This window comes from Canis aureus, chromosome 6, assembly GCF_053574225.1.
Source record: "Canis aureus isolate CA01 chromosome 6, VMU_Caureus_v.1.0, whole genome shotgun sequence".
Lineage (NCBI taxonomy): Eukaryota > Metazoa > Chordata > Mammalia > Carnivora > Canidae > Canis > Canis aureus.
This window is the reverse complement of record NC_135616.1, coordinates 35,619,221-35,646,867: the sequence shown is the minus strand read 5'-3', so window position 1 is coordinate 35,646,867 and position 27,647 is coordinate 35,619,221. Positions and strand designations below refer to the sequence as shown.

The following is a 27,647-nucleotide window of genomic DNA, read 5'->3' as shown; positions in this document are numbered from 1 at the left end:
TACAATTTTGAAGTTTCCTGCCATTTCTCTGAGAGGAACTAAACAAACCCAGACCACGTATGACATTGTTCAGAAGAGAGAAACTGATCTCGTCCATCTCACTGAAAATCAGTCTTCACCCAGACAGGCCCAGGCCTGAATTCTTTCTGCAAGTTGTCTTTCTCAGATTTTGAACAGATGTTCCTGTCTCCTGCAGGTGGATCGATGCCATCCATGCATCACTTGCAATGTCCAGCATATGGAGCATCTGGAACCCACCATTAAGACCATTTGTCACCCCTCCCTAAAATTTGCCCCCTCAAAACCCCACTCCAAACTTGCCTGTGTATCATTACATTTGTGACACTCAATAAAAGGCCAAGGAAAGTTCCAGACCATTGCACACTGCCTTCTCTAGTAGCAGTGTTTTCATATTCCCTTTCCCCATATCCTCTTCCTCACCTCCTTCCTCTCCATTATCTGTGGCAAGCATAGCGAATTAGTGATAGCATTTTCTTCCGATAAATTTGAAAACAGTCTCAGACTCCTTCTTCACAGAACACTCAGACAACCAATACCAATTAGCTCGAGTTGGCACTTAAGAGTAAATTTATTTTCCCTCCTCTAGCCTTAAAGGAAGGTGTAGACACTGTACAAGTTTGAGAAAAGGGTTATATCAAGGCCAGTGTATTGCTCTCAAGCAGAGGCCTGGCTACAGGCCCTTTCAAGCCTCACAGGATAGCCTTTCCTCAGTAAGTTCACCAGAGCTCACATCCTTTGGTGCCAGTCTTAGAGGAGATCACATACCATACAAGGTTGTCCATTCTCTGATCATATAACTTCAATATCCTGGAACGTTCTAGAAACGTCCACTCTCTGTGGCTACACAGAATATGTCTACAGTAATCTAAGATGGCTGTGTAAGAGAGGAGTGCCAAAGAGATAGGTTATTAAGCTGGGATGTTAAGATGTTTGTGGATCCTGAGATGGTCTAGTTCTGTTGGCATGTCTGAGGAAGGGGTAGAGGACCTGAGGGGAGAGACCAATATGCCTGGACCAGGTACCCCAGCCCTGGAAGAAGCAGGTAATGACTTGGGAAGAAAGTTTTCAAATTCACTGCATGAGCTTCCACAGTTCAACTCCACATGATGCTGCCCTGAGAACCATCGTGATGTGACAGCTGTGGGTCACAAGGTTGTAGAAAGGATGACAAACAGTGTGAAGGCGCATGCAGTGGGCAGCTGGGGAGGTAAGGGGGTTTAAGAGCTGACGGATTAACTTGGTTTCATCACCAGGTGAGCAAGAAGAGCTCAGAGCTGTGAGTTACAACCCCTGGACTTCTGCCCAGGCCCTTCTATCACAGGAACAGCTCTTTGGACAAACCTTGGTTTCCTTATCTACAAAGTAAGGCCTTTGAAGTCTATCTGTTTAAGAGCTCTTCCAGCTAGAAGCTTTCAGAATCTAAATTCTCTTTAGAGTTTTTAGTAATCTTCCCGGTTTCAAGACTAGCTTCCCCTGATGCCCTAGCTCAACAGAAGACAGGAACAGAAAAGCACCAGCCCTTTTTTTTCCTCTTCCTTTGAAAAGTTAGATGGTCCTGTTGGCTGGGGTGTGCGTGTGTGTGTGGGTGGTTTATGGTTCAGTTCTCTCCCGCAAGACCTCTTACCTGGGCTCCTGATTTCCCGCACAGGGCTGGAGGAATCTAGACCATTGAGATGTGGGACGAAGCTTCTTTCCAATTGGGTGGTGTTTCTGGTCCTCAATTCCGGATGCTGGACTTCGCCCTAAACCCAAAGCCCTTCAGTTCCTGGGGACCTCCTGCCCATCCTCTTGCTGACCCTCTGGAAGTTCACTTTGCCTTCCCTGACCCTATGCCTGGCACACGTCTTCCGGTTGAGAAAGGGTATCATGGAGGAGGAGGAGAGAGGAAAGATAAATGTTCTGCAGCTTGCTCTCACTCTGCCCTTTCTGACAACAGATGACTTTCTACACTCCCTGAGGAAGACTGGCTCTGGCTACCATGGTTCCCCCACCTGGTTTAATAAGACAGGTTTCCTTTAAAGGGACAGAGCCAGGGACTGTGTAGTAGGAGCTTCCCTGTCCTCCTTCAGTTACTCCTCTCATTAGAAATTCGCTCCAGTGCTTGCCTTTAAGCAATCATCTAAGTGTTGTCTCCTCAGGGGGCCAATTTGCCTTCCAGCCTCAATAAACTCCCTTAATTCCCTGTATAGGCAGGGCACAGTCTAGGGGACAGTACTGCCATCTCGATAGAAATTTCTGCACAGCCCAATACTAGATGCTGTATTTCTGGTTCTGTGGAAATTTTCAGACCTTTCCTCCTTCTGACTTATGCTGATGGGTGTCCTGGGGACTCACCATGGGACTCTCTCAGAGCAAGAAGGGCATGACCTAACCACTGCCTCCAGAAATGACTTGAGGTCTATATATTAGGAAAGGGGACACTCCCACATCCCATGGGGCTATGGGGCCTGGTGGGCTGGAGTTTGAGGAGGGAGGCCCAATCTAAACATGTTTTGTTTGGCTTCAGGGTATGATGGGTCAAGCATCACTCTCCCTCCCATGCCCCCAGCCTGTCCTAGGTTTGTGAACCCCCACTCCACACACACACTCTCATTGATCCGGTGTGAGGCAGCCTATCCAGGTTTAGAAACAAAACCTCACATTGAGGAAATTAGCTACACCCGAGTAGACAACCTCCCCACTGACGTCAAAGGCCCCCTTCCCAACATGCCAGGTGTTTTAGAACTGCCAAAGAGGGGACCTGATCACGGAGGTCCTTCTGAGGAAGGAAAGCAAACAAAAGCTGGGGGGCCCCACATTCCAGGGGCAGGTGTGGAGCGGACTAGAGATCAGTCCCCTGCACAGGGTCTTTACTTTGGTATTGCTAGTTCAGGGCCCATGGACGTCTGCCAATGACACCTTTCCTTGTCCCCCATCTGACGGCTCTTGGCTCAGTTCTGCATGCCCTATCCCTTACCCTCTTGCTCTGGTCTTTCCTGAGGGTTCCTGAACTTCTTGTGGTATGCTCCCTCCAGCCCCCTAATCTGCCCTAAAGGTGGCAGGAAAGATGCCATCTGAGCACAACATGTAACTGGTTTGAAAAGCCTGGAAATAATTCTCCCTGAGGAGCCATTCACAAGTTCATATGCAGCCCATGAGCCACATGAGACATGCAGAGTATCTGTCATATATGCTAAGGGTGGGGCAATCAAGGCCTGTTCTGTAAGAGAGAATATCAAGATTTACTCTTGTTCCGGATGAGTCTTACTGAAGGCTGCAACGCATGTACCAGTGGCTCCCTAAGACATCTGTCTATGCCTACACATGATTTCCTTGAAGGCTCAATCAGAATTCACTTCAGAACTGTTTTCTTCACAGTACTCATGGCTCCCTTCAACTCCACATATCCAATCTTGTAGAAGGAGGAGGGCTGCACTGATCACTAGGGGCTAAACTTGGAAAGGTCAGACTTCTCTAGAGTTCAGGTGGCATAAATGCATGCTGGGCTAGACATTCTCCAAAGAGCTACTTCATTTACTTCATTCTGTTCCCATAGCTTGTTCTGTATGAGGGGGCTGGGGACTCATAGTCATCAATTTACAAAGGGCAACACTTTTCTAGCAATCCTCATCTCCCTCCTTGGGGCCTTGCAATTCTAGTTTCACTAGGGACAGAATTGTTCCCTATGGATTCTTCTATCTTCTCTGAATGGCAAGAGGTGGGAAAAGTCAGGCAAGTAAAAAAATCTCACATAAAAACTGAATGCCTTTCAAGTTGCCAAATGAGACTGTGGTTTATTGAGTAGAAATCACACCTACACTTTAACTGCCAACTCTTAACTAATTTAGATTATAGTTGTCCCCAGACCCTTGCAACCTTTATGACCCAAGGAAACAGACTCATACAAGAAGCACAAACAAATTGGGGCACATGGGTTTGATGTAGCCACAAACATAGGCCATGAAGATTTGAATTTCCAAATGGGCAGATCTTAGAAGACAGACCCAAAAGAAGAACTTCCTGAGAGGAGAGAGTGACAGGAGGGCAATTAAAAGACTAGGCACAGTTGAGTGATGTTGGCACCTCAGCTTGCATTCACATAAGCATGTTGAGCATTTTGGTAAACTGACCAAGTGGCTAAAGGTCAAGCTATAGGAAAATCTCTAAGGGCAACAGTGGTATGCTCTTGGTTTATTTGATCTCCATGTTATTAACTTTTTGTCACCTCAGTGATGCCTCCTTCTCATTCCTATGTAGGGATTCAGGGCCAGAATATCAGAGAAACTAATGTTAGAGGACAGAGGCTACATGGTCAACTGGTCTACCCCCAACCAAAGCAAGCATCCCCAACAGGTGTCTAGCCCTTGTCCCTGCGCTGCCAGAGCAGGGAACTCAGTGTCTCACGGGATTATTTATAAGTCAACTTCCATTGTGAAAAAGTGCTCTTCTCCACTGATTCAAAGTCTGATTGCTTATTAATCCCAGTTAGTTATCTTTTGAAGTAATATTGAGTAAATTGACTTTTTCCACATTCATTACTCCACACTGCAGACAGCCATGACCCTAGCCATTTTTTTCTCCTCCAAGCCAAATATAACAGTGTCATTATCATTTATGATAAAATAAGAGGGCTTTAGACCTCATTTACCCACCTTAGACTCACCTAGCATGTCCTCAATTGCCAAAGACTCTTTCAAAGTACTCTACCCATTTTTTTCTTTGTATTCTCTCCTCCTTTTCTATCTCAACTATTCTCGGAAATGACTCCTACAACCTAAGATGCAAATGACTGATCATGCTTACTGTGTTACCTTCCCAGGATTGTTTATATTTTAACAGGTTCAAAGCGTTGAACTGAGGGGATGGGTGGGAATGTTTGGGCATCAGGTAATGGCAAGATAAAGGACAAGAGACAAAGCACAGAAATCTTTCTGGGACCCCTAACATCAAAAGCTTGATACTTTTCCTGAACAGAAGACCAATCCAACCAGATAATTCATTCAAGATAATGAAACTGGTGCTGTAAACTAACACAGCCTAGGCAATCTGTTGTGTTACCCTCATCTTCACCTCAGGTGAGACTACTCACCTGGCCAGGCAAATTCCCATAAAATGAATTCCTTGAAGGCAGGAACTGGGCTGATTCTTTCCCGGTTTGTTGTCAAGCACAGTCCTGAGTAACATATTAACAGTTCCTCATACATGTCTTCTGGATGAATAAGTGAATGAGGTCAGACCATAAGGCAGAGTTTCTAGGGGCTTCACTCACGAGAGTTGGCAAGTGGCCTTGGGCACAACAGAAGAATAATATAAACATACATGGAGATTCAAGATTCAAAAACCCAAAGATTTTCTGAAATGAAACACATGATTTTTGAACTGAAGAATTCAACTTATTTCTTGAATTGAAGAAAAGAAAGGGGGATCCCTGGGTGGCGCAGCGGTTTGGCGCCTGCCTTTGGCCCGGGGCGTGATCCTGGAGACCCGGGATCGAATCCCACGTCAGGCTCCCTGCATGGAGCCTGCTTCTCCCTCTACCTGTGTCTCTGCCTCTCTGTCTCTCTCTGTGTGACTATCATGAATAAATAAATAAAATCTTTAAAAAAAAAAAAAAAAGAAAAGAAAGGTTACTGTAGGGATCTGAATTGGTGGCCTAGAAGATCAAATGGAAGAAATATCTGAAAGCAAAGCAAAAATACAAATGGTGAAAATTGTGAAGGAGATAAGCAACTTGGTGCAGAGCTCAAGGAGACTAAACACGTGGATAATAGGCATTCCAGAGATAGAAGGAAAAGATGGAGAAAGGGCAATAATCAGACAAATGTTAGAAGAAAAGCTGCTGAGCTAAAGAAGGACTTGACATTGTGGATTGAAAGGCAGGACTGATGAGACAAGACACACTCTTAGGCTTGACTTAATAAAATTCCTGAAATCTACTGATAAGGAGAGAATCTTATGATCTTTTAGAAAGAATAGGTTACTTACAGAGGAAAAAGAATGAGATTGACATCAGATTTTTAAATTTGTAACATCTGGAAGCCAGAAAATGGAAGGACAATGGCTATAGACAGCTGAAGAAAAGGCTGTGGCTCAAGGAAGGATCACCAGCCAAAATGCCATTCTTTTGCAAGGGAAAGAAACTTTGTGGATGTGCAGCCTCAAAGAACATGTCATCCATATTCTCTCATCTAGTATTTGAACAAAATACTCAATTCTCAAGCAAGAGCTCTAAACAAGTAATAAATGAATCAGAGCAGAGATCACAAACCAGGGAAAGGTGAAGAATAGAGGAAACAGTGATAGAAAGTAACATGTTCACTATATATTGTAAACTCCAAATGGACAATGATAGAATTACTGGGAATGTGGTACATAGGGGCAAAGTAAGGATTCTTGCACAAATAAGAGGCAAGGGAAATAAATGATCTCAGCAAGATCCAGAGGTGGGTGATACTAGAGAAGTAAAAGTGTTATAAGAATGGGGGCTTCAGGGAGCAGAATAGTGAAAGTGGTATAAGGGTTTTAGTTATTTAGGGTTGGGGAAGGACCATCAGAGAATGGCAACTCTTGTCAGGGTAAACTATCTGGCATCTTGTTTTTATATAATAGAGAAATATACTTTTGATCATGAGTGTTGGGAAAGAAGTAGGAACATCTAGGGAAATGGAAAAGTAGACCTTCCAAATGAACAAAGAAAAAGATAGCAACAGGATCAAACTTGCAAAATGAGGAAAGTAAAAACAAAGCAGTCATAACCAACAAATAGTAAAAAAAAAAAAAAAGTACGGTGGAAGAGGTAAAACATACATATTGATGGTTATACTAAATAGGAAGAGGTTAAACTATCTTATTAAATTACAGATACACTAAGATTAGGTTAAATATAAAACATTGCTAAATGCTCTTCTTAAGAAGTTAAAAGAAAATGATCAATGTTGAAACAAAGGGATAAGAAAACACTAGGAAGAAAGTAGGTATGGCAACACTAATGCTAGATAAGTTGGAATGAGGTTAAAAGCATGAATGAGGATAAAAATTGGCAGTGTAGAAATAGTGAAAGAGAACATTTATGAAAAATTAATGACTCATTTCCCATAGGCACCAAACAACGCAGCTGATAAATATATGAGACAAATGTTATAAAAATGCAAAGAGAGTTTCATGAAACTATATAATTTTAATTGAAAATTTTTTCTTTTTTCTTTTTTTGGTAGTCTTCATACCAGTGTGGAGCCCAATGTGGCACTTGAACTCATGACCCTGAGATCAAGACCTGAGCTGAGATTAAGAGACACTTAACCAATTGGGTCACCCAGGTGCCCCACAGTTGAGTTTTAATAAACCCTTTTCAGAATTAAGATCCCATAGACAAAAAATAAATAAGCACATAGAAAAATTAAATGATGCAATTAATAAATCAATTTAATATGTATTTCCTTCAAATAAAAAATTTGCATTTTGCATCTCCAAAATCAACCAAGTACTTGGCTACAAATAAGAATTCATATAATTTTAAAATAGAGGTTTTACAGGCCATCCCCTCTACTCATAATCTAGTAAAACTAGTATAGAAAGTTAAAAAAATATAAAAAGTCCCAAGTGCTAGGAATTAAGAAATCATTCTTAAATAATTTTCAGATCAAAGAGAAATCAAAACTAAAATTACAAACTATTCAAAACTGATCAAAGTAGAATACTTTATTCCCAAAACTACAGTACACAGCTATAGCTATACTCAGAGGAAAATTAATAGCTTAAAAAATGCCTTTGTTGTTAAAGGAGAAAGATCTAAAATGAAGAAATTGCACATTAATTTTAAAACATTAGGAAAAAGGAACATTTAAATTTGAAAAAATAGGAAAAAACAGGAAAAAAAATCAACAAAATAGAAAACAAACCAGAACTGGAGATAGGGCAAATAAATCTCAGACTGCTTCTTTGAAAAAGTCAATAAAAACCTATCACAATGATGAGGTGAGCACTGGGTGTTATACTTTATGTTGGCAAACTGAATTCAAATAAAATTATTATTATTTTTTAAACATTTTATTTATTTATTCATGAGAGACACACACAGAGAGAGGCAGAGATACAGGCAGAGGGAGAAGCAGGCTCCATGCAGGGAGCCCGACGTGGGACTCCATCCCAGGACTCCAGGATTACACCTTGGGCCGAAGGGAGGCACTAGACACCAGGGATCCCCTGAATTCAAATAAAATTTTTAAAAATCATGAACTTGATTAAGTAAAAGAAAGAGCAAGTTTCCGTAAGATTGGAAAGGTACAGCCATACATACAGGAGAGATTGAAATCATGGTAAGAGAGACTAATGAGTAAGAGCATGGCAACAGTGTTGTAAATCTAAAGAAAACAGGTTATTCCCTCGCAAACAAACTCTGAAGTTTGACCAAGAGAAAGTAGAAAACTCAACTATGTCGGTTATCAGAGAAATTAAAAGACGAGTCAAGATGGAAGATTTAAAAGTACAGCAGGACAAGACTTTCATGGGAGACAGCAGCCCTCGTCTGCTGGGGAAGAAAGCAGATGGAAATGGCAGCAGAGGAGGGGCGAGATGATGAGGTCAGAAGGAGGAGATGAGAAGATCTGGGGAAGGGACAGTGGAGAGAGGGAGAGGGGCGTGTGTTAGGGACAGTTTTGGGCAGCACCTCCTCCACTGCCCCTGCTGCCCAACATACGTTCCTATTCTCTGTAATGACTTTATGTTCAGCCATATTTGTGTTCACTACTATGTGGCTACCTAAAAGCTGCTGTCTGGAGTTTGGGGCGATTGCCCCATTGGGGGTAATCCAATGGATTGGATGCGGCCCCCAAAGCTCTCCTCCCTTCTATCCTGGCGACTCACTCCTGTGCAATCTCTCGTCGGTGGTGTCTCTGTGGTTAAGGCCTCTGCCCCCCTACTGATCCATCCTACTCATCAGTGGGATGGGAAGGTGCTGGTCAAGGCAGGACAGGGTCACTCCAGAGAGCTCTCCAAACCTCCTATCACTATTTGGGCAACTTCAGAGGACCTCTGGGCATCTCTTCACGGCCACTGGGCAGGGTGACCTGCGAGGGGCAGACTTTTCTTAGAGGAGTGGGGATTTGCATTTCTGCCCCACCCTTCTCCATGCCCACAAGAGAGATGCAGCATCTGCCTGCCAGACTGGCTTAATAAGATTTGTTCTGCTCCAGGAGGAGCTTATTTGACCACATTTGGGAAATACCATCAATTTTCTGCCTCTTAGTCACAAAAGATTTTTTTTTTAAACATTTCATTATTCCTAGACGACATCTCTTGGCAAGTGAATTCAGTGATTAGTAATACTTCATCCAGGCAGTTCTTTCTTATTTCAAATGAGTAGATATTTTCCTATTTCTACATAAATATCTGGTCATCTGGATCATAGTGTATTACAGAATTTCTAAGGCCCAGTGGTGTTTCCAGACTTGCTGGACGTGCTTTTTCCTTCTTCTGAATCACTTAGCTCTTACCCATTTTTCCTCACATGAATTTGGCAGCTGGCAAAGCAGTTTAACATTTAATTTCTATGGGGGTGGAAGCAGGGATGTGGGAGAAAAAAAGCAACCAAGATAGCTGTGACCTTGTCAGCAACAGAGACGTGGGGCAGGAAAGGAAGGGAGAGAGAGAATCTGGTCTAAGTGAACTGAAAGGATTTTTTTATATCCAAATAGTTTTCCTGTCCTGGAAATCCAATATAAAGCAGGGTTAAAACCCAGCTCCCATCAGATCCCATTCTTGGGGTGGAGCGTCTCATGGGCTTGAAGGAAAGGAAAGCAGATTTCTGGGCACAGTTTGTCCGTAACGAATGAATGAATGGGGTTATCTGGTTCTGTTATCTCTCGTTAGACTATTTGGGGGGTCCCCCTCCCTTTTGGGTAATTGAGCCCTGTCTGGAAGCCCAGTAGGGAACTGAAGCCTCTGTCCTCTGTAGAGAGGGATTCATGAATCCCAGAAGGGCAGGACCATCTGGCCTTCAAAGCTCCCCTTCAAGCCTGGGATTCTAGGAGCCTCCCTGCTCTTCCTGCTGGAAACTCCTGCACCAAAGGTCAGTTTTCTCTTCCTCTCCTGGTGTGCATCTGCTGGCAGAGGTGAAAACAGAGTGAGGGGACAGAGGAGGGGTGGTTCCCAGACATTACTGTGGAAGGAGGGCCTGGTGTAGCCCATTGTATGCTGGGTCTGTCAAAGAGCCTCAGAGCAGACTTTTCTGATCCCATCATACTAATCTCACTTTCCTAAAAATCTTCCACTATAACCCAGCAAAGAAAGGCTATGTGAGTGTCTGTGGTAAAGAACTTGGTGTCATCTTTTTGGGCCTGCCCTCTGCTCACGAGCTCCTGATCATTCTCATGGGGAGCATCCACATCAGGTACTGGCAAACTCAGGCTTGTGGGCCAAATACAGGTTTTGCTTGTTTAATAAAGTCTTCTTGGAACACAACCATGCTCATGTCTAAGGCTGTGTCATGCTCCAATGATGCAGGTGAGTCTTTGCTAAAGACACAGTAAGGCCTCCAGAACCAAAACTATTTACTATTTGACCCTTTCCAGAAAAAGTTTGCTGAGCCCTGATAATACATATAAATAAAGACAATGTAGGCTAATGATGTAATTGGGAAGTCAAATTATGAACTTCGTGGATCACAGTTTGTCCTTCTACTCAGGCTAACCATTTGTTTTAAGTATCACAGCCCTCATAAAACTTCCAACACCCACAAGCAAACAGGAAAATGAGATAAATTGCCCCAGCTTTTCACCCTCTGAGCTCAGATACTTTTTTCAACCAGGATCTCTGCTCAAAGTTGCTGGTTTGACTTATGCTGAGAAAGGCTTATCCTTCACCACTTTATCCTTTATAGTAAAAGTCAGATACAGAATCTAACTTTTATTAATTGCTTCCTGCTAGAAGATATCAGCTTGCCCTTCCTCTGACCACTGTCTCCACTGAATGTGTGAGACTTCCTATTTAGACACCCCAGTGCCCTGATTGTTCCTGTTTGGACTTTAAAACTCTATCCGTGTGAAATTCCTCTCTTTTATGTAAAGCTGGGTGTGCTCATCAGCCATTAGCTCAGTGCACTGATGCACCTTCAATTCTTTGCGTGTGTCCCCTGAATTTTCACCTACTCTGTGTCCACCTGGGAACCACTTAGCAAGTTCAGTTTTACAGCATCTATTATTCAGTTAAACATGCTCAAAGATCATCTTGTAATCATCTTTCCAAAAGACTAAATAGAAATGTTTTTAAGACAATGACATGTAAAGCACATGCCTTACTTCTGAAAACTCTGGCAAGCTCATACCAACTTCCTCTAATGTCATGTATGGATAGTTGTGGCTATTTGGGCAGAGAGAGAAACCGGCATTGGGGAAGGGAGGTACAGGTGTGTCTGGTTCTACACAGGTGCAAGGAGAGGCACAAGAGGTGAGTGCTGCGGCAGATTGACCCAGAGCTGAGACCACAGGGAGCAGACACCAGGTCCAGGCAAAGAGCATTTCTGGCTAGTCACCGCTGGGGGACTTCTCTTCTTCACTGCTCTTCATTTTCAGGTAGTAGATGCGGTTGGCCTCTGGGTAGGTGACTTTGCTGAGCGGGAGCTTGTAGATGGCTGGGTTGTTGGTTGTCAGGAGCAGGAAGATGAGGGTAGAGAGGCAGAAGGCCCAGGTGCCTGGTGGCACACCAACCTGGAAGAAGTAGCACTGGGGTCTGAAAGTGGTCCTAGGCTTTAGGGACCCTGGGGGAGAAGGATGGGGTAGGAGTTGAGGATGGGGATCCTTCCCTAGTGATGACATTGATTTTGGGGTTCATAACATCAGAGTAGCTGATCTAGGCATTTGAGATGTTGGTACCTTTGGACACAATCAGAATCTTTTAATGATGGAGCTGAACTTCAGCCTTGGGATGATTTCCCACATCTAGCCACACACAAACACCTCCATCTGCCCATCTAGGTTCTCCACTGCTTGTTGTATCACTCTTTGGCACACACACACACAGCCAGGGGAACACAAATACAACTGCCAGTCCTTCTCTGGGCAAACCCTCGATAAACCTTGACAAAGACATTGACTAGCTACCGTAACACACTCAGGATTCTTCCACAAACTGCAAATGTCCTCAAGCCCTGGCTGGGGAGTGGCATGTTCAGGAGAATCCAAACTTACCACTGACATTATGTTGGAGAGGGCTGCTCCCATGTATGCACAGAACAGGGCTGTGGAAAAACAAGCACCATAGAGTCAGCTTCCCAGGGTCTGCCTCCACCTCTCCCCAAGGGCAGGGGTCCCATCCTGTCTCTAGCAGCTTCCATGTCTGCACCATACCCTGACATCTGGCCTATTTGTTGGACATAACCACCATGGTGGTTATCTTTGCAGGTAGGTGTAGCCACTCTCCCACCAGATGGTGTTCCCAGGGCAGAGGTTAAAGCCTTCTCTCCCTTCCCCACTTTCATGCACAGAGTCAGGGCTCAGTAAGCATCTTCTGTTTGTCCATACTGACCTTGGGGAGAGTCTGTCTGGGGGGTGAGGGGTCAGACTACATGAGCCCCCAACAAGTCTCCTCCTGTCCAAGATTCTAAGCAGCCACGATAGACCCCGCTGGACCTTACTGGTCCATGAGCTTGTCTTTACGAGCCAGGCATCTGAGTTCACCCTAGGATGTGACCCCCAGGACAGTTAGGGGGGCTCATCCACACCCCTGTGCCTCTGAACAAGCTCCTTCTGCCCCTTTACCTTTGTTCTTTCTGTTCTGTGTCCAGAAAAACTTCTCCTGCCCCTTCCCAGCCATCCCCACCCTGGAGGTGTTGAGATAAACCCCATGCTCCGCCCGAAGCCTTCCCAGATGGTTCTAGCCGTAAGAATCTGCCACTTCTCTGAAGGCCAAAGGCAGTTACAATCTTAGCCTCAAAATATCTGGCACTTTTGACTCGAAGAATATTTACCAAGTCTACTGTCTCCCTGCTGGCCACTGAGAGGAATGCAAGGGACATGGAAGTCATTTACAGTCTCCGCACATGAGTGGGGAAGAAAAACAACAAAAAAGGTCTTCTGGATGGTACTCTGTCCATTACATGTCTCTAATTTTGCTTATTAAAGTCCTGCTGTTTCCAGAGACTGTAAGCAACTCCAGAGCAGGAAGACTGGTGGAAAAGATGGGGATGGGGTTTGAATCTTGCCTCTGCCCTTAATAACTGTGTTCTACACCAAGTTCATGAACCTTCTGGGCTTCATTCCCTCACCTGTAAAATGGGCCGACAATCGATGCCTGCTAGTGGGCTTGGGAGGATTGAGTTCACAGGTGGTGCTGGGCTGCCACTGTAATAAGGCCTGTAGCCCATTTCCCTTGGGATGGCATGCTATTTGCTCCATGGGAATCAAGCTCCCATGGAATGATTTTCTGAGACCTCAGTGTTCCCAGGTACATCATCTCACTGGGTCTTTCCAACAATCTTTTCAGACATCACGGCCTTAACCATCATGTGATTATACATTTCCTAATGTGCCAGATGTGGCTTCATGAGGATGTGGTCACCACTGCCTTGCCCATGTGTAGCCTAGGGCCTGGCACTCAGCGGTGCTCTATAAGGTTGTGGGATGAAAAGTTATTACATCAGAACACTGCCACTAGCACATTAGGAAGTGCATATGTGATCTTGTACACCTACAGCACTGCTGTAATAGCAGTAAGTGTGGTTGTGACTCTATTTGACAGAAGAGGCACCTCAAGTACCCCAGTGCTGGGACCCAAGCCACAGGTCCTTGTATTGCTGCTGCTCAGTTCCGATCAGTGGTCCCCCATGGGTTTCACATCATCAAGTAGGGAGGGAAGGAAGGAAGGAATAGCAGAACGACTTGGCTGCCAGCTTTCCCCCAAATACCCACCACAGACGAGGGCCAGCAGGTGGGTCTGCCAGGTGAGGGCGTAGAACATGCCCCCGATGGCGATGCAGGAGAGGACACAGTTGTAGCTCCAGAGGCCCATGTAGATCATCTCAAAGGGCGTGGCCACCGTCAGGGCTGTGGGACAAGGGGTGATGTTTCTGGGCAGTTCCAGGTCCCAGCACAAAAGCCGCCCCGTGGCTGGTGCCAGGTCTCAGGGTGGCTTCGCTCCTTCCATCTCCCTCCAGTCCCTCCCCCCCTCCCATCAAAGGAGCCTCTACAAATGGCATATGTCTTCAGTAGCTGGAAACAGGAAGAGAGCAGTGGTTTCCAAATGGTGTTCTGAAGATTTCACACAGGGGTATGACTACTTCCAGGGTGAGGGGAGGTCAAGGCTTTGGGATTCTTGGCCTTCCCTACTCCTTTGGCCAAAGCAACTGCATTTTTAGCAAGAACGTTTTCATTTAAGAAAGGTCTGCTTCCAATGGTGGAGGAAAAGTATGTATGTGCACATGTAGAAACATGGAGATATAGAAATAATATAGCAGGAGGGTGGGATGTGAACAGTGGGTGAATCAGGTGAAGAATGTATGGGTGCTTTGCATCCCATTTTTATTTTTGTAATTTTTTGGTAAGTTCGAAGTTATTTTCAAGTAATCTTTTAAGTTCTGCTTCCAAGATGTTTTTGAAAAATATTGAAATGAGCCAACAGGATCCTAGTCCCACATGCCTAACTCCAATTTCTGGCTCTACTGTCCCATGTACAGACATAAATGCATATACACACTTATGCATACATGGAGAAATATTAAGGCATGTTTGTTAAATAGCGACACAAGTTTTGAGATTTTTTTTTTTTTTTTTTTTTAGTTTACTTGAGATTTCGAAGTGCTGGATCGTTTATACCCCGTGGTTTGCTGTTCTCCTTCTCTGAATTACCCTCCCCTTTCTCCCATTGCTCAGCTCCCAGGGGCTCAGTTAGCAGGCCAATCAGGTCTTCAGTCCCTTGTGTCTCTCCATATATCCTGCTGCTGCAGTCTACTCCCTTCGGAGACTCAAGAAAGGGAAAAATAAGTCCCTATCCTTGACAGTGTTCAAAAACATCAGTGAAGATAATAGGTCTAGAGTATTTGCCATGTGCAGTGGTGAAATGACCTCAGGAAAATTATTCCAAAGTCCTCCCTGCAGAGAGGGGGACTCTCTCCTACCTGCTAGCATCCCCACGATTGAGCCAATGGCTGCATGCAGGCAGATGAGTGGCGAGGAGATGAACAGGGCCACCAGGAACACACCGCCTGTCCAGGGATTGTCGCAGCCGTACACCTGGCCGACCCCGATGGGAATGGCTTGTAGCAGCTGCAAAGTCAACAGAATCCAGGTTACTGGAGCGTGGGTACATAATGCAAAGCCCAGGCCTTGGGGTCAGGACTGAGCCATTCCTGGTGGGGGTAATGGGCTGGAACGGGGGATGCCGGGACCCTCCAGCGTGTAAGAGAACTTGGGAGGAAGGACACCAGCTGGAACAAATCACTCCTCACTCCACCACCTAGCAGGCATCTGGCATCCCCCATGCAAAGCAGGGCAGGGCCCCCAACACAAGTGGTTCTGAGGGACACATGGCTTCTGCTGAGAGAGGAGAAGCTTTGAGGGGACCAGAGGATAACCTCTTCTCTAGACTGCCCCTGGGGCTTTTGGGGCCCTAAGGTATTTCCATTAGACCTTCTAAAATCCTACAAGTATTCCAGGAATATTGGAAATATTTTAGGCCATTCTGATGATTGATTTAATCCAAGGTCACCCAGCTCATTGGTGGCAAAAGCCAGGCTAAAGCCTCAAAATTTGACCCTTCATCTATAAGTGGTTGCTGTATATTCAGTGTTCCCTAGGGTATTTTGGGGCTCTGGGAAGGAGGAGGCACTTCCCTTGCTCAGGGAGCATTCAGCAGAAAGGTTAATGTGTGCAACAGTGGAACACAGAACAAAGCCAACATCCCTGAGCCTGAGAGCCATTTGGTGGTGGCATAATTGGAGATGGTTACTTTTGTGGCCAGATGGCCCTTTTCTGCTCAAGCTGAGCCATCCAGCTCTGATAGAAGAGGGGAAGGGGGAAAGGAGGGAGATTGGCGGGCCAGGGAGAGCACTGGCCTGGGAGCCGAGGGCTCCAGATTTCAGGGGGCTCTGCATGAGCTCATGGCTTGATGATGGGTATGTCACTTCCTCATGCTGGGCTCTGGTGTCCGCCTCTGTAACATAAGGAGGCTGCCCTAGCAGATGATCTTCTAGCTTTAAAATCCTGCAGTCTTTACTTCATTCCTAGGTCATGTGACCTCTTTGAGGGCAAGGCTCCTTTTTGTCTGGGTACATATTAGATGCTTAATAAGTATGTCTTGCTTAGCTCAGGGGTTTCCAAACTTTGCTGTACATTGAAATCACCTGGAGATCCTTAAAAAAAATAAAATTGATGCCTGGTTTCTCCCCAGACATTGTGATTTAACTGGTATGCACCTGACCAGGGCCTCAGGAGATTCTAACATGCCATTGACTCTAGGGACCACTTGGTTAGTTATATGTGACCTACTGCAGATGTTGGGGGTTCATTGCACATTTTCCCTTGAGAGAAATTTTGTAATTTTTTAACAAACTGATTTAATTCCGGAGTCAGTGTGATCTCTTTAGAGAATAGTGTTTTGAGGAATTCCACAGAGCTTTTAAGCTTTGCCCATCCTTGTCTCTGGGTGAGTGGCCTTTTGATCACCAGGCACTATTTGGGCCTGAGCCTACGGCCTTCTGCCAGGAGTGACAGGGTGGGGTGCCTCTGATTTAAAGGAGCCCTAAGAAGGCTCGGTGTCAGTTCAGGGAACCCAGCTTCCATGTGGGGAACTGGCTAGACGACTACTCAGTAAATACTCCATGACTTCTCCAAGTCTCAGGAATGCAGGATGCTGAGGGGGTTCTTACTTCCCCTTTCCCCTCTGGGAACACAGGTTTGAAGTGCAAGCAGTTAAGAACGAGAGGAATGAGGGGCAAGCAGCCACGGAATGGAGTCTGTGTTCAGAAAGCAGCTTCTTTTGCTTGGATCCATATTTTAGCTTGGTGAACTGTGGCCCTGTGGCCACCTCCCTCCCTGCTACCTCCTTCCCGACACCCTGTGGGGAAGGTGTGAAGGGCAGTAGGGTGTGCATGGAAATTTACTGAGCCCCAGGCCCCTTCCTGCTCTCTATTCCAGACAGTTCTCCAGTAACAACAACAGGCCTGACAAATAAAAAGGAAGTCACTCCCATGGTTGGTTTAAAGAGAAGGAGATCAGAGGTGTGGGGATCTGCATGGTGGGGACGAGAAGGAGCCGAGTGTCGGAGTAGTGGCATGTCGGGGAGCTCAGACGGTGGGCTTGGGCTCCTGTGGATTTGCGTCCTGCCACTTTCTGTTTGTTTGTTTGTTTATTTATTTTTTAAGATTTTATTTATTTATTCATGAGAGACACACAGAGAGAGAGAGAGAGAGAGAGAGAGGCAGAGACACAGGCAGAGGGAGAAGCAGTCTCCATGCAGGGAGCCCGATGTGGGACTCGATCCGGGGTCTCCAGGATCAGGCCCTGGGCTGAAGGTGGCGCTAAACCGCTGAGCCACCCGGGCTACCCTGTTTATTTTGAAGATGAACAAGAAGCATCTCTTGCCCGTGGCTATCTCCCTTCCGTATTCCCCTTGGTGCTGGACTGCACAGCCTCATAGTGGGGGTGGGTAGGGTCTCCGTGGGCCTTTCCCTCTGGCAGTGCCACATGCCCCTGCTGCTGTCACTTGGACCCTGCCCTGAGGGGACAGCAGGTCTGGGCCCCTAAGACAATATGCCTAACTGCCAGATGAGGATCCCTCTGGGTCCTAGCAGAGTTAGGGTTTTACCCCTGCTCCCACTGCTGTTTTCCACTTGAGAGGGTGGGCTTTCCCTTCAATGCAGGGCACTGTCTTTTCCATCCTCTTGGATTTAGGCCCTAACCCTGACTCTAATCCTACTCCTGCCTTGGGCCCCAGACAAACTTTAAAATGACAAAATCTTCAAAATTTTTGCAGCAGCATCTGCAGTAGGGGCAGGGAAGCCTTTCCTTTTCTGATGGCTTCAGAGCCGAGTGTGGCCAGCCCTGGAGGACCTGTGCTGCCTGCCTCGCCCTGGGAGTGGTGGCCCTGGAGCTCAGCACATGGCAGCAGGGTCATGCTGGGTATTTAAATATGTAGACAATGGGCTTCGCTGGGTAGTAAGGGCTCAGGAATCAGACTGCATAAACAGGATTAAGGACATAGGTTATGTCTGCAAGCATTCAAAAGGCAATCCTGGAAACAATATTCTGAATTACTCTAAAAAGATGAGCTAGAACCAATGGGTGAAAGATGGAGGGGGATGGATTTCTGAGGAAGGTGGAGAATACTCCAGCACTTAATAAAGAGACCCAGAGAGGAGGGGTGGACTGCACTGAGAAGCAGAGGGTTTTGCCTCCGTGTGGTTGCTCCCGGGAGGTGCCTGTCCTGCCTGGGACGAAGTGGGTAGCAGTCACAGCCTGGGCTCTGCATCAGGCCGCCTGGGTTTTATGCTCAGGCACACAAGCTGCAGTTGGACCCTGGTCAGCTAACCCTCTCTGTGCCTTAGTTTTGTCATTTGTGAACAGGGATAATGGTAAAAGTTAACAGCATTGGGCTATTATGAGGGTTGGTTAAACGATTTCAGAAGCCAAGGGCTTGGAACAGTGTCTGGTATGTCACAAGCTTGCCTTAGCGTGAGCTCTTGGCAATCTATGTTGTCCATTAACAAGGCCAAATGTTGCGATTCTATATATGTAATCTTATGTTAGATTTTTATTATATCGCCTCATCTCTGGTGTCTAGACATCAGTAGAATAAATGAATATGTACGCTTATGATAGTTGGATATAAAGCAGAGTTTCTCAACTTCAGTATTATTGTCATTTGGGGCTGGATAATTCTTGTGACAGGGAGGGCTGTCTTGTGCATAGTAGGATATTTATCGGCATCTCTGGCTTCTACCTACTTGATCCCAGTAGCACCCCTCCCCTCAGTTAAGATGATTAAAAATGTATCTGCAGACATTTGCCCTCTCAGGAGGACAAAATCACCCCTTCCTGAGAGCCACTGATACGGAAAGTACATTAAAACTCATCCCCATTTTCTACTGATGATATCTTTAAAATTCTAATTTTCTTTCCTTTTCTTTTTTTTTTTTTTTTTTTTTTAAGATTTTTAAATTTATTCATTGGAGACACAGAGAGAGAGGCAGAGACACAGGCAGAAGGAGAGGCATGCTCCTCTCTGGAAGCTCAATATGGGACTCAATTCTGGGACTCCAGGATCACGACCTGAGCCAAAGGTAGATGCTCAACCACTGAACCACCCAGGTGCCCCAAAATCCTAATTTTCAACACTTATTTTAGTGTCTTGCCTCTTCCCCCAACCATCCATCTTATTCTCCCTGAACCCCACCATTGTGTATTATCAATTTAGCACTTGTCTGTGAGCTTGTTTACTGTGTTTCCCTGTGTGGAGTGGACACTTCAAAAGGGCAGACAGCTTGTTGTCCTCTTACTCCCTTATTCCTAGTGTCTGATAAAGTTCCCGGCACATAACAGGTCTTCAATAAGGGTTTGGTAAAAGAACCTATGGAGGCGGCAGCAGCCCTTCCCTGTCCCATCCTCTCCCATGACGATCATCTGGTGGAGATGCACCTAGAGAAACAGGGAACCTAGGTAATCCACAGGCTGGTTATCAAGAAGGTGTGTGGTGGAAGCAAGGTCACCTGTCATTGGGGCACTTACCAAGGACATCTCCATCTCTGACCAGGTGATATTGGGCACTGAAGAAATGGGCTGCACGAGCGTCGTGGGGAAGAAGAGGTTGTAATGGCCTGTGGCTGCCAGGTACAGGGTCACGGCTATGTTGAAGGGAAGTGTGAAGACCGGGAGGTCCCACCTACTGAAGATGGAATTCAAGGCACTGGAAAGAAGTGGGCTGAAGATAAGAGAGACAAAGGGTGAATCCATGCTCATCCTTAGGTCTACATTGTCTCTTTAGCTCTGGCCACAGTGCCACCCACTGTCCCCGTCTCCTTGGCATGGCCATTCCTGGCTCCTTGGAGACTCTAGTGGCCCATTTATCTGAGGCTGGGAATAAGGTGTTCAATTTAGGGGTGAATCTTTGAGAAACAAGTTTTTTAAAGTATTATAATTTGTTTCAAATAGTAAACTTTATAATTTAGATCTTTCCTTATTTCTTAAACCAAGAAAACGAAACAAAATGTCATCCTTAGAAAATATCATGCATTGCCTTTGAGATGTACAACATCATCAATATCATTGAGATGTACGTATCCTGGGCTATGATAACGTTTTGAAGTCTGGCCTTGTAGGAGGTGGCTGTTATGGCACAAATAGGTAATGCGTGGTCCTGGATTCAGCTGAAGTGCCTTGAGCAACTCTGGAAGTCATCACATGAAGATGGAGCCTTCAGTTGTTTGTGCCCTCTTTCTTCTTGGCGTCTTCCTTAGGAAGAGCATGCATTTTGGAGACAGATGGAGCTGGGTGCAAATCCTAATGCTTATACTAACAAGCTGAGTGAGCTACATCAGGTAATGACTCTCCTCGAACTTTAGTTTTCTTGAAGGTATTAGCCACTGCAGACACCTGACACCCTGCGTCTTCCACACCTGGTAAACTGCTAGACAAAACATGAAGTCACATGATCTGGCGGACCGGTCTACCTTGATGACCATGGGTGTCCAATGGGCATTTAAGACTGCCTGAAAAACTTACCACACAGCCCTGGCAGACTAACTCTCCAAATTGCTGAGACAACTATTTCACATTTCACTTTCTCCTCAAACCTTCACTAGCTGCTTCCCTTTAGTTGAGCACCTTGCTCGACTTCATTAAAAAGGATAGAAATGATGAGATGCAAGATGCCTCATTTTTCCCAATCATAAGCTCCACACACTCTAATGGCCCGGCTCCCACAAACTTTCTCTCTGCCTTTGTCATATAATGAAACTGTCCCTCCTTCTTTATTGGGCCAATTCTTTTTCTTGTACTTCAGGATCCAATCTGTCTCTAAGGCTTCACTCCTGCAGCCTCAGTCTCCCCTTTTCCCCTACATCATTCTTGTAAGTCTACAACAAGAACGTACACATTCTCCTCCTCTAACTCGATGTCCCCTTCAGCTAGTTTGTCCCATTTTTCTGCTCCCCTTCATAGCAATTACTCCTCAGGAGATGGCTATGCCCAATCTTTCCTACCCCTTTCTTTCCTGAACCTACTCCCATCTGGTGTGTGTTCTCCCCATACCACGAAGTGGCTCCTGTCCACTTCACCAATGACATTGATCTTGCCAAATCTATGGCCGTTCCCTGCTCCCTTCATTTGACAGCTGGATGCTCCAATGGGACTGACGTACTTTCTGTCTGGGTTATCAGCACACTGCCCTTTCTTAGCTTTTCTTCCCGCTTCTCCAGCCACTCCTTGTCATCTGTTCTTTGTGGTTCTTTCCTTCTTCGGCTAGGCATCTAACTATTGGAAGATCCTATGGCTCTGCCTTGGGTCTTCTCTTTCTTAATCTTCTTTTTCTGAGTGATATCCTTTAGTTAAATGGACAAAATATCTTCCATATGTTTCTACCCTCCAAGTCTTGAATGTATCACAAAGTTTTGGATGTTACTTTGTCAACATATCTCTTTGGAATTTAAAGACTAATAATTATGTCTGACAGAACTCTTGATTTGTGCCCTGTCTCCCACCACTAGCCTGTTTTTCTCTTAGTCTTGTCCATCAAACCAAGTGCTCAGGCAAACTACAGGAGTCTACTGGATTTTCTTTTCTCCCCACCCGCCCTGCACACCACAGCCTCCCAGCGAGTCTTGTTGCCTACACCTTCTTTAAAATATATTCCAAGCCCAACCACTTCTCACCACCTTCCTGTGTGTCTACACAGACCATTCTCATTTCTCTGTGAGTTCCAGACGATGCTTCCAGCATCCACTCTTGCTCCAGCTAAAATCCATTCTCCACATGGCAAGACAAGTGGTTTGTTTAAATGTAAACCCTATCCTATCACATCTTTGCTTAAAACCCTTTAGCTGCTTCTCATCACAGTTGTAATAAAATCAAAAAGCTTACTGGATCCTCAAAGCAAATGGAATCTAGGTCTCACTTACTTTTGCCCTCCTTTCCTGCCACTTCTCTTTGTTCACAGGGGGCAAGCCCCTCTCTGGTTTTATTTCCTGAACACAGACACTCCTTTGTTGGGGTCTGCACATGCCACTGCTTCTGCCTGCAGCATCCTGTACCAGATGTCCAGACAGCAGCTGCCCTTTATCATTTAGGTGAAAGCGTTAATGTGCCCTCTATGAAGTGGCCTTCCCTGACCACTCATGTCTGGAATCACCCTCTGTCCCCTCACCCTGTTTGCCTTTCCTCACAGTGCTTTTATCAAATCTTGACATGTTCTTTTTATTCAACTAGTTGGGGGGCATTATTTCTATCTTTGTCAAGAAGTACATAAACTCTAAGAGGATGGAGGCCATTTCTTGTTCACAAGAATAGTCCCTGCACATAGCAGGCACTCAGCTAATATTTGTTTGTTGGATAAACCTGGAAAATGGCATTCCTAATACCTACCTTACGGGTTTTAGGTTCTACATGAATAGATTAGCGAACACACTGAAACAGCAGCACAGAGTTGGATGCTGGATGGTTTTTTGTCTTTTAACCTGGGGAGTGGGGGTGGGGGTGGGGGTGGGGACACTAGAGACACACTGCCACCTATTGCAGCCTGGCCATGCAGCTTCTGGGAGGCTTCATCTGTGTTGTTGTAAACCACAGGGATGCAAATGAAGATAAGGTCTGCTACTCCTTACAAGGGAGCAGGTAGGGGGCACTGAGAAAAATCTCCACAGAAATGACTGCTATAGCTTCTGGTCCCAATGGTTTCATAAAGACAGAAACCCTAAGAAGAAACTTGAATTGCTCAGAATGCTCAACGTAGTAATTCATTTACAAGTACTCCTAAAAAATAATACAACAATACTTTAAACTAAATTAAATTAAATTATTTATTAAAATAATAAATTTTATTTATTTATTTATTTATTTATTTATTTTTTAATTTTTATTTATTTATGATAGTCACACACACACACACACACACACACACACACACACACAGAGGCAGCGACATAGGCAGAAGGAGAAGCAGGCTCCATGCACCAGGAGCCTGACGTGGGATTCGATCCCGGGTCTCCAGGATCGCGCCCTCGGCCAAAAGCAGGTGCTAAACCGCTGCGCCACCCAAGGATCCCAAGCTAACAGGTTTTAGAAACTCTAGAAACCGAAGAAAGATATGTTCTAAGGAGAGATGTTAAAAATGAGTCAGCATGTCTCAGAACTGCAGGGCACGGTCTGGAGGACATGGGACACCTCAGGCTCCTGTCCTTTGGTACTGGGGCACAGGAGTGATAAAAGCCTCAGGCACCACAGACAGGCCATAGATGCAGGGTGAGCTAAGGCCTAGCATGCCTCTGGTCTCCACCAATATTTGTTTCCAAGACCCTTCCTCCTGACTTTTTTATTCCTTTGCAAAATGAGGTGACTGCACAGCAAGATCTTAACTGATGCTTCTTGTTCAAAGATTCTATGCTTTCACTACCGATAGTCTGCTCCAAGAGAGCTCTGATTCTGTCACAAACGAGTTTATAGCTTTATCACCTTGCTGAGGCCACGGTGTAGATGATTCCCACGTAGCCTGGAGTTTTATAGTTGCAGACTCTGGGTTCATCATCAAAAACTTTGTAAAAATACGATCTGGGGTTAAGTTACTTAACCTCTTCATGACTTGGTCTTCCCTTCTGTAAACTGGGGACAATTATAACCTGACCTGACTTAGCATTGTGCCTGGCTTGTAGGAAATACTCAATAAATGTTAGCCTTTATTATTAAAACTATAATTCAAGGAAGATTATTAGCACAATAAAAAAAACCTGTGCTCATTTCTGCTCTAAAGGGTCTCTCTTATTCCGAAATAAAAAAATGATCTGATCTGCTTTGTTGCAACCAAATTCATGGATTTTCACTGTGTCTTGTGGGACAAGCCAGCCTATGAAGCACTGGGCTCCAGGAGGGTTCACATCCCTGTCAGGTGTAAGACACAACAACTTGGGGCCCTGTGGGTCTGTGAGCAGAAAGAATGAGGTGTCTTACCAGGTCATGGCTGTGAAGGTCACAGGAATCAGAAGCCACCAGTAATAGTCCAATTTCTCAGAGAACACAGCCACCAGCAGTCCCACCAGCATCCCGTTGTACCCATGGAGGCCAGAGGCGATGGCGGACCTGGGGGTGGGGGCAGTTACTTTGCATTTGAATTTGGTGGTGCTTATAGGGATTCCCCATCCTCCCCCCCACCCAGTACTCCCAGAAAAAAGTCAGCTTACTCCTGAATGAATGTTGGGCAGTCACATAGCTGCCAGCACCTTCCTAGATACACCCCCTCCCCACAGACCTGGTTACCCTGCCATTCTAGGATTAAGTCTCTTCACTGCTTCTGAGCTCTCCCCTTGGCTTCTCAGGGGGGTTTCAGATGGCTAAATATAGTGGGAGATCTAATAGAAACCTGAGCTATGACACTGGGGAAGGTGTGTGTGTGTGTGTGTGTGTGTGTGTGTAAGTGTATAGGAGACAGGGAGGAGAGAGGAAGAGAAGAGGGAGGAGATCCCGCACTGCGTGAGGCTGTAATTGTCACCTGGCCTCTCCTGGAGGACAATGCATCCCTGAGTGGATGTGCAGGTGCCTCTCCCCATGGCAGGGCAGGCAGGGCCCTGGAGAATCCAAGCCTGAGTCTATCCTTTCTTTTCATCTCATCTGGGAAGTCTACATGCACCTAAACTTCCCTCCCTGATGCTGATAAACACTGCCCTTGCCCATAGCTCTGCTGGCTGGGGGAATGGGGAGTGGGGCGAGGGATGGACTGGGCCAGGCCCTGAAGACCCCTGCCTGATCTTGAGCTCTGTGTGCGGCACTCTGTCCCCCTGTCCCTGACTCGAAGTTGCCTGGGCTGCAGCTCGTCTGTCTGACATCAGTGTGACCACAGGCAATGTCTGTTGTGGAATGCACATGTGCCAATGTTAGAGCTCCTCCCCCACTCACTGTCTGCATCCAGTGGAGGCCATGGCTGAGGTCTGGAATGAGGGGAGCTCTCAGCTCTGGAGGGGCCAGGAGATGGGCTCAGCTAGACTGGGGGGAATGGGGAGTCTCTGGACAGTCACCGAAAAAGCTGAACATGAGACACTTGTGGGAGACACTTGTATGGGCCTCTGGACAGTATGTGGGGGGTGCTGCTCCCGAGGCCAGGATCATATGGGGCAGCTGGAGATAGGCAGGGGGCTGGCGGGCAAGACCCTTGGGGTCCAGAACGTCCTCAGGACTAGATAATCTCTCTGTAAATAAGAAACCCATGTTTGGGAAAACAATTATTTTTAAGTGTGTTTGCAGTTTAGCTGTATTTTCCCATTTCTGGTCAGCATTAGTAGCATTTAGTACTTTTTTGGTTTTAAGACTGGCTGCTTCAGGCAAACTGAGAAAAGCCCACTAGGGGCTGTCCTGTAGCCCTAGGGGCAAGGTGTAGTGGGAATAGTAGGAATTAAACAAGGGAGCACAGGGGAGACAAAATTAGGGCGACATCCATAGCTGCCCCTCCCTGGGGAAGTTCACTCCCAGAACACTTCTCTACTCACCCTTTAGAGGCCTATTGGCTTGGCTGTCAAAATGAAACCCATGACCTTACGTCCCCCTCTGACTATCAAGGATATAAAATTAGGTTTAACCCTGGTGCCAAGAAGGTGTTGGCGAGGACTACATCCCATCAGGACGGTGCAGCAGTAGTGTCGCTGACCTGAAGCTCCTCTCTGGGAAGTGGCCTCTGGGCCAGTGGGGGCAAGGTAGCAGGGATAAGGGGAGACATAGGGCTGGTGGAGGAGGCAACGGGGAATAAGACTGGTGGACAGGAAAGAGGGGTGGTCAGGGGGATGGGGGTTGGAGAGTAGGGGTGGTGGAGAGGGATGGTAGAGGTTGTTGATGAGAACATGTGGCCGTGTCCATGCTTTGTTGGGGACAGTGGTGACATCAGGATTCCTTGGAAAGATGTGTGCGTGGATGCTGTAGGGCTCCTAGAGCTTTGAAAGTATGGTGTCAGACACGGTCTTGGCCTATCAGCAATGAAGCTGGAATCTTTTCGAGTCACTGTAGTAGCATGTGGAGCATTCAGAATGGACTTCCCGTCCCGAACATGCTTAGAACATTGTCCGGGAGAGAAGACTCAGAAAACTATTGGAGAACTGTCCCATAGAGTTATTGAGATATGTTCTGCAGTTATCCAGTGAGAAAGGAGGGTTCAGAGAGCACTGGGGTAAATCAGGGGTGGCTCCCTGGAGGAGGAGAGATTTGAAACAATGGATTAGATAGAGGCAAAAGTGCTCGATCGGGAAGAGTGCGATGCTGAATGGGAGATATGTTGGGGCCCATCAGAGAGAGCTTTGGAAGCCAAACAGGCCCATTCTTGTCTTAGCAAAGATGTTTGGGAGGACTTGGCAGGCATGGTTTGTGTCTCCGCTGTAATTCTGATGTCCGTGAAGCAGCTCTCTGAACGGACTGGCAAGTTTTCCAGTTGATCATAATTGGGAGGAAAGTCAGAGATTCAGACAGTCAGTGCAGGAAGAGACTCTGGCTCCTCGAAGGTGAGCCAGTAAGTCACAAATCTCACAGATGAGGACGATGGGGCTAGGAGGGGCTGCCCATGAGAAGTAGGAATAGGGAACCTAGTGGTTGAAAGAGAGACACAAAATCCTGGCTGGTGCCTGTTTTTTCTGTCACTGCACTCCAAAGAATTTGGTCTCTCAGTCATCCAATTTGGATTGGCCTCCCGGGTTGCTAGACTTGGAGTGGTCCCCCAAGGCCACCTGAGAGATGAATGAAAGGCTTCTCAGGGGAGACAAGCTGACTCACAAATTTGCCTTGGTGGCATCTGGAATGTCAGGTGGGCCTGGAGGAGGTGTGATGTTGGTTTCAACACCATTAACTCTGATTACTCCCCACTCCCTGGGTTCACCAGGGTGCCTCTGGCCTTACTGTTCATGGTGTCTATGTGACACAGAGAGTGTGACCTCAACCTAGGAGATGCAGGCCAAGTGTCCCGGCCCGAGCCCTGCTTCCCACTGACTGTGGCACCTTAGGTGAACACCTTGCCCTCCACAGTCTCTTTCTCTCACTTGGGAAATGTGGATCCTCCTACCTTCACTGTCTGCCTTGGGAAGTGGCGGTGAGAATCACATGTAACAAGGCATGACAGTGCTTTTCAATCTTTTTCACAGTGACCCACAGAGGGAATATATTTGATAGCACGACCCAGTTCTCTCTTTCTCTCTACATATACACCTCCCCCACATACACAACACATCCCAACATTAATGAAACAAAAATTTCACAGAATATCTACTACATACGGATTACTCTAATCTGTTTTATTTTATCCTAGTATTTTGATTTAAAAAAATACTGTTGACAATTAATTTGTGATCCACAAATGGATCAGAATCCCCTCCCCCCAAAGAATATAAAAAATAGTGAAAGGGAATAAAGGGGAGAGGAGAAAAAATGAGTGGGAAATATTAGAAAGGGAGACAGAACATGAGAGACTCCTAACTCTGGGAAACGAAC

The 27,647-nt window shown here is 46.0% G+C and overlaps 1 protein-coding gene and 1 long non-coding RNA gene across 4 annotated transcripts in view; one reads left to right on the top strand and one right to left on the bottom strand.

Annotated features, from left to right (window-relative positions):
• The window catches only part of LOC144315705 (uncharacterized), a 29,566-nt gene extending 29,199 nt beyond the window's left edge, over positions 1-367 (top strand). For both annotated transcript variants that reach the window (XR_013381503.1, XR_013381504.1), the window contains exon 4: positions 197-367. This is a non-coding gene — a long non-coding RNA (uncharacterized LOC144315705). The remainder of the gene's footprint in view (positions 1-196) is intronic.
• The window catches only part of SLC14A2 (solute carrier family 14 member 2), a 424,969-nt gene that overhangs the window by 18,527 nt on the left and 378,795 nt on the right, over positions 1-27,647 (bottom strand). The window contains exons 7-12 of one of the 2 annotated variants that reach the window (XM_077900639.1): positions 24,141-24,269; positions 19,713-19,905; positions 15,107-15,254; positions 13,902-14,036; positions 12,183-12,232; positions 11,528-11,702 (exon numbers count right to left, since the gene is read on the bottom strand). In XM_077900639.1, coding sequence (XP_077756765.1) covers positions 11,528-11,702; positions 12,183-12,232; positions 13,902-14,036; positions 15,107-15,254; positions 19,713-19,905; positions 24,141-24,269 — 830 coding nt within the window. Of the gene's footprint in view, positions 1-7,342; positions 11,703-12,182; positions 12,233-13,901; positions 14,037-15,106; positions 15,255-19,712; positions 19,906-24,140; positions 24,270-27,647 lie in introns of those variants that run through there. The other variant, XM_077900638.1, reaches the window with a different exon arrangement.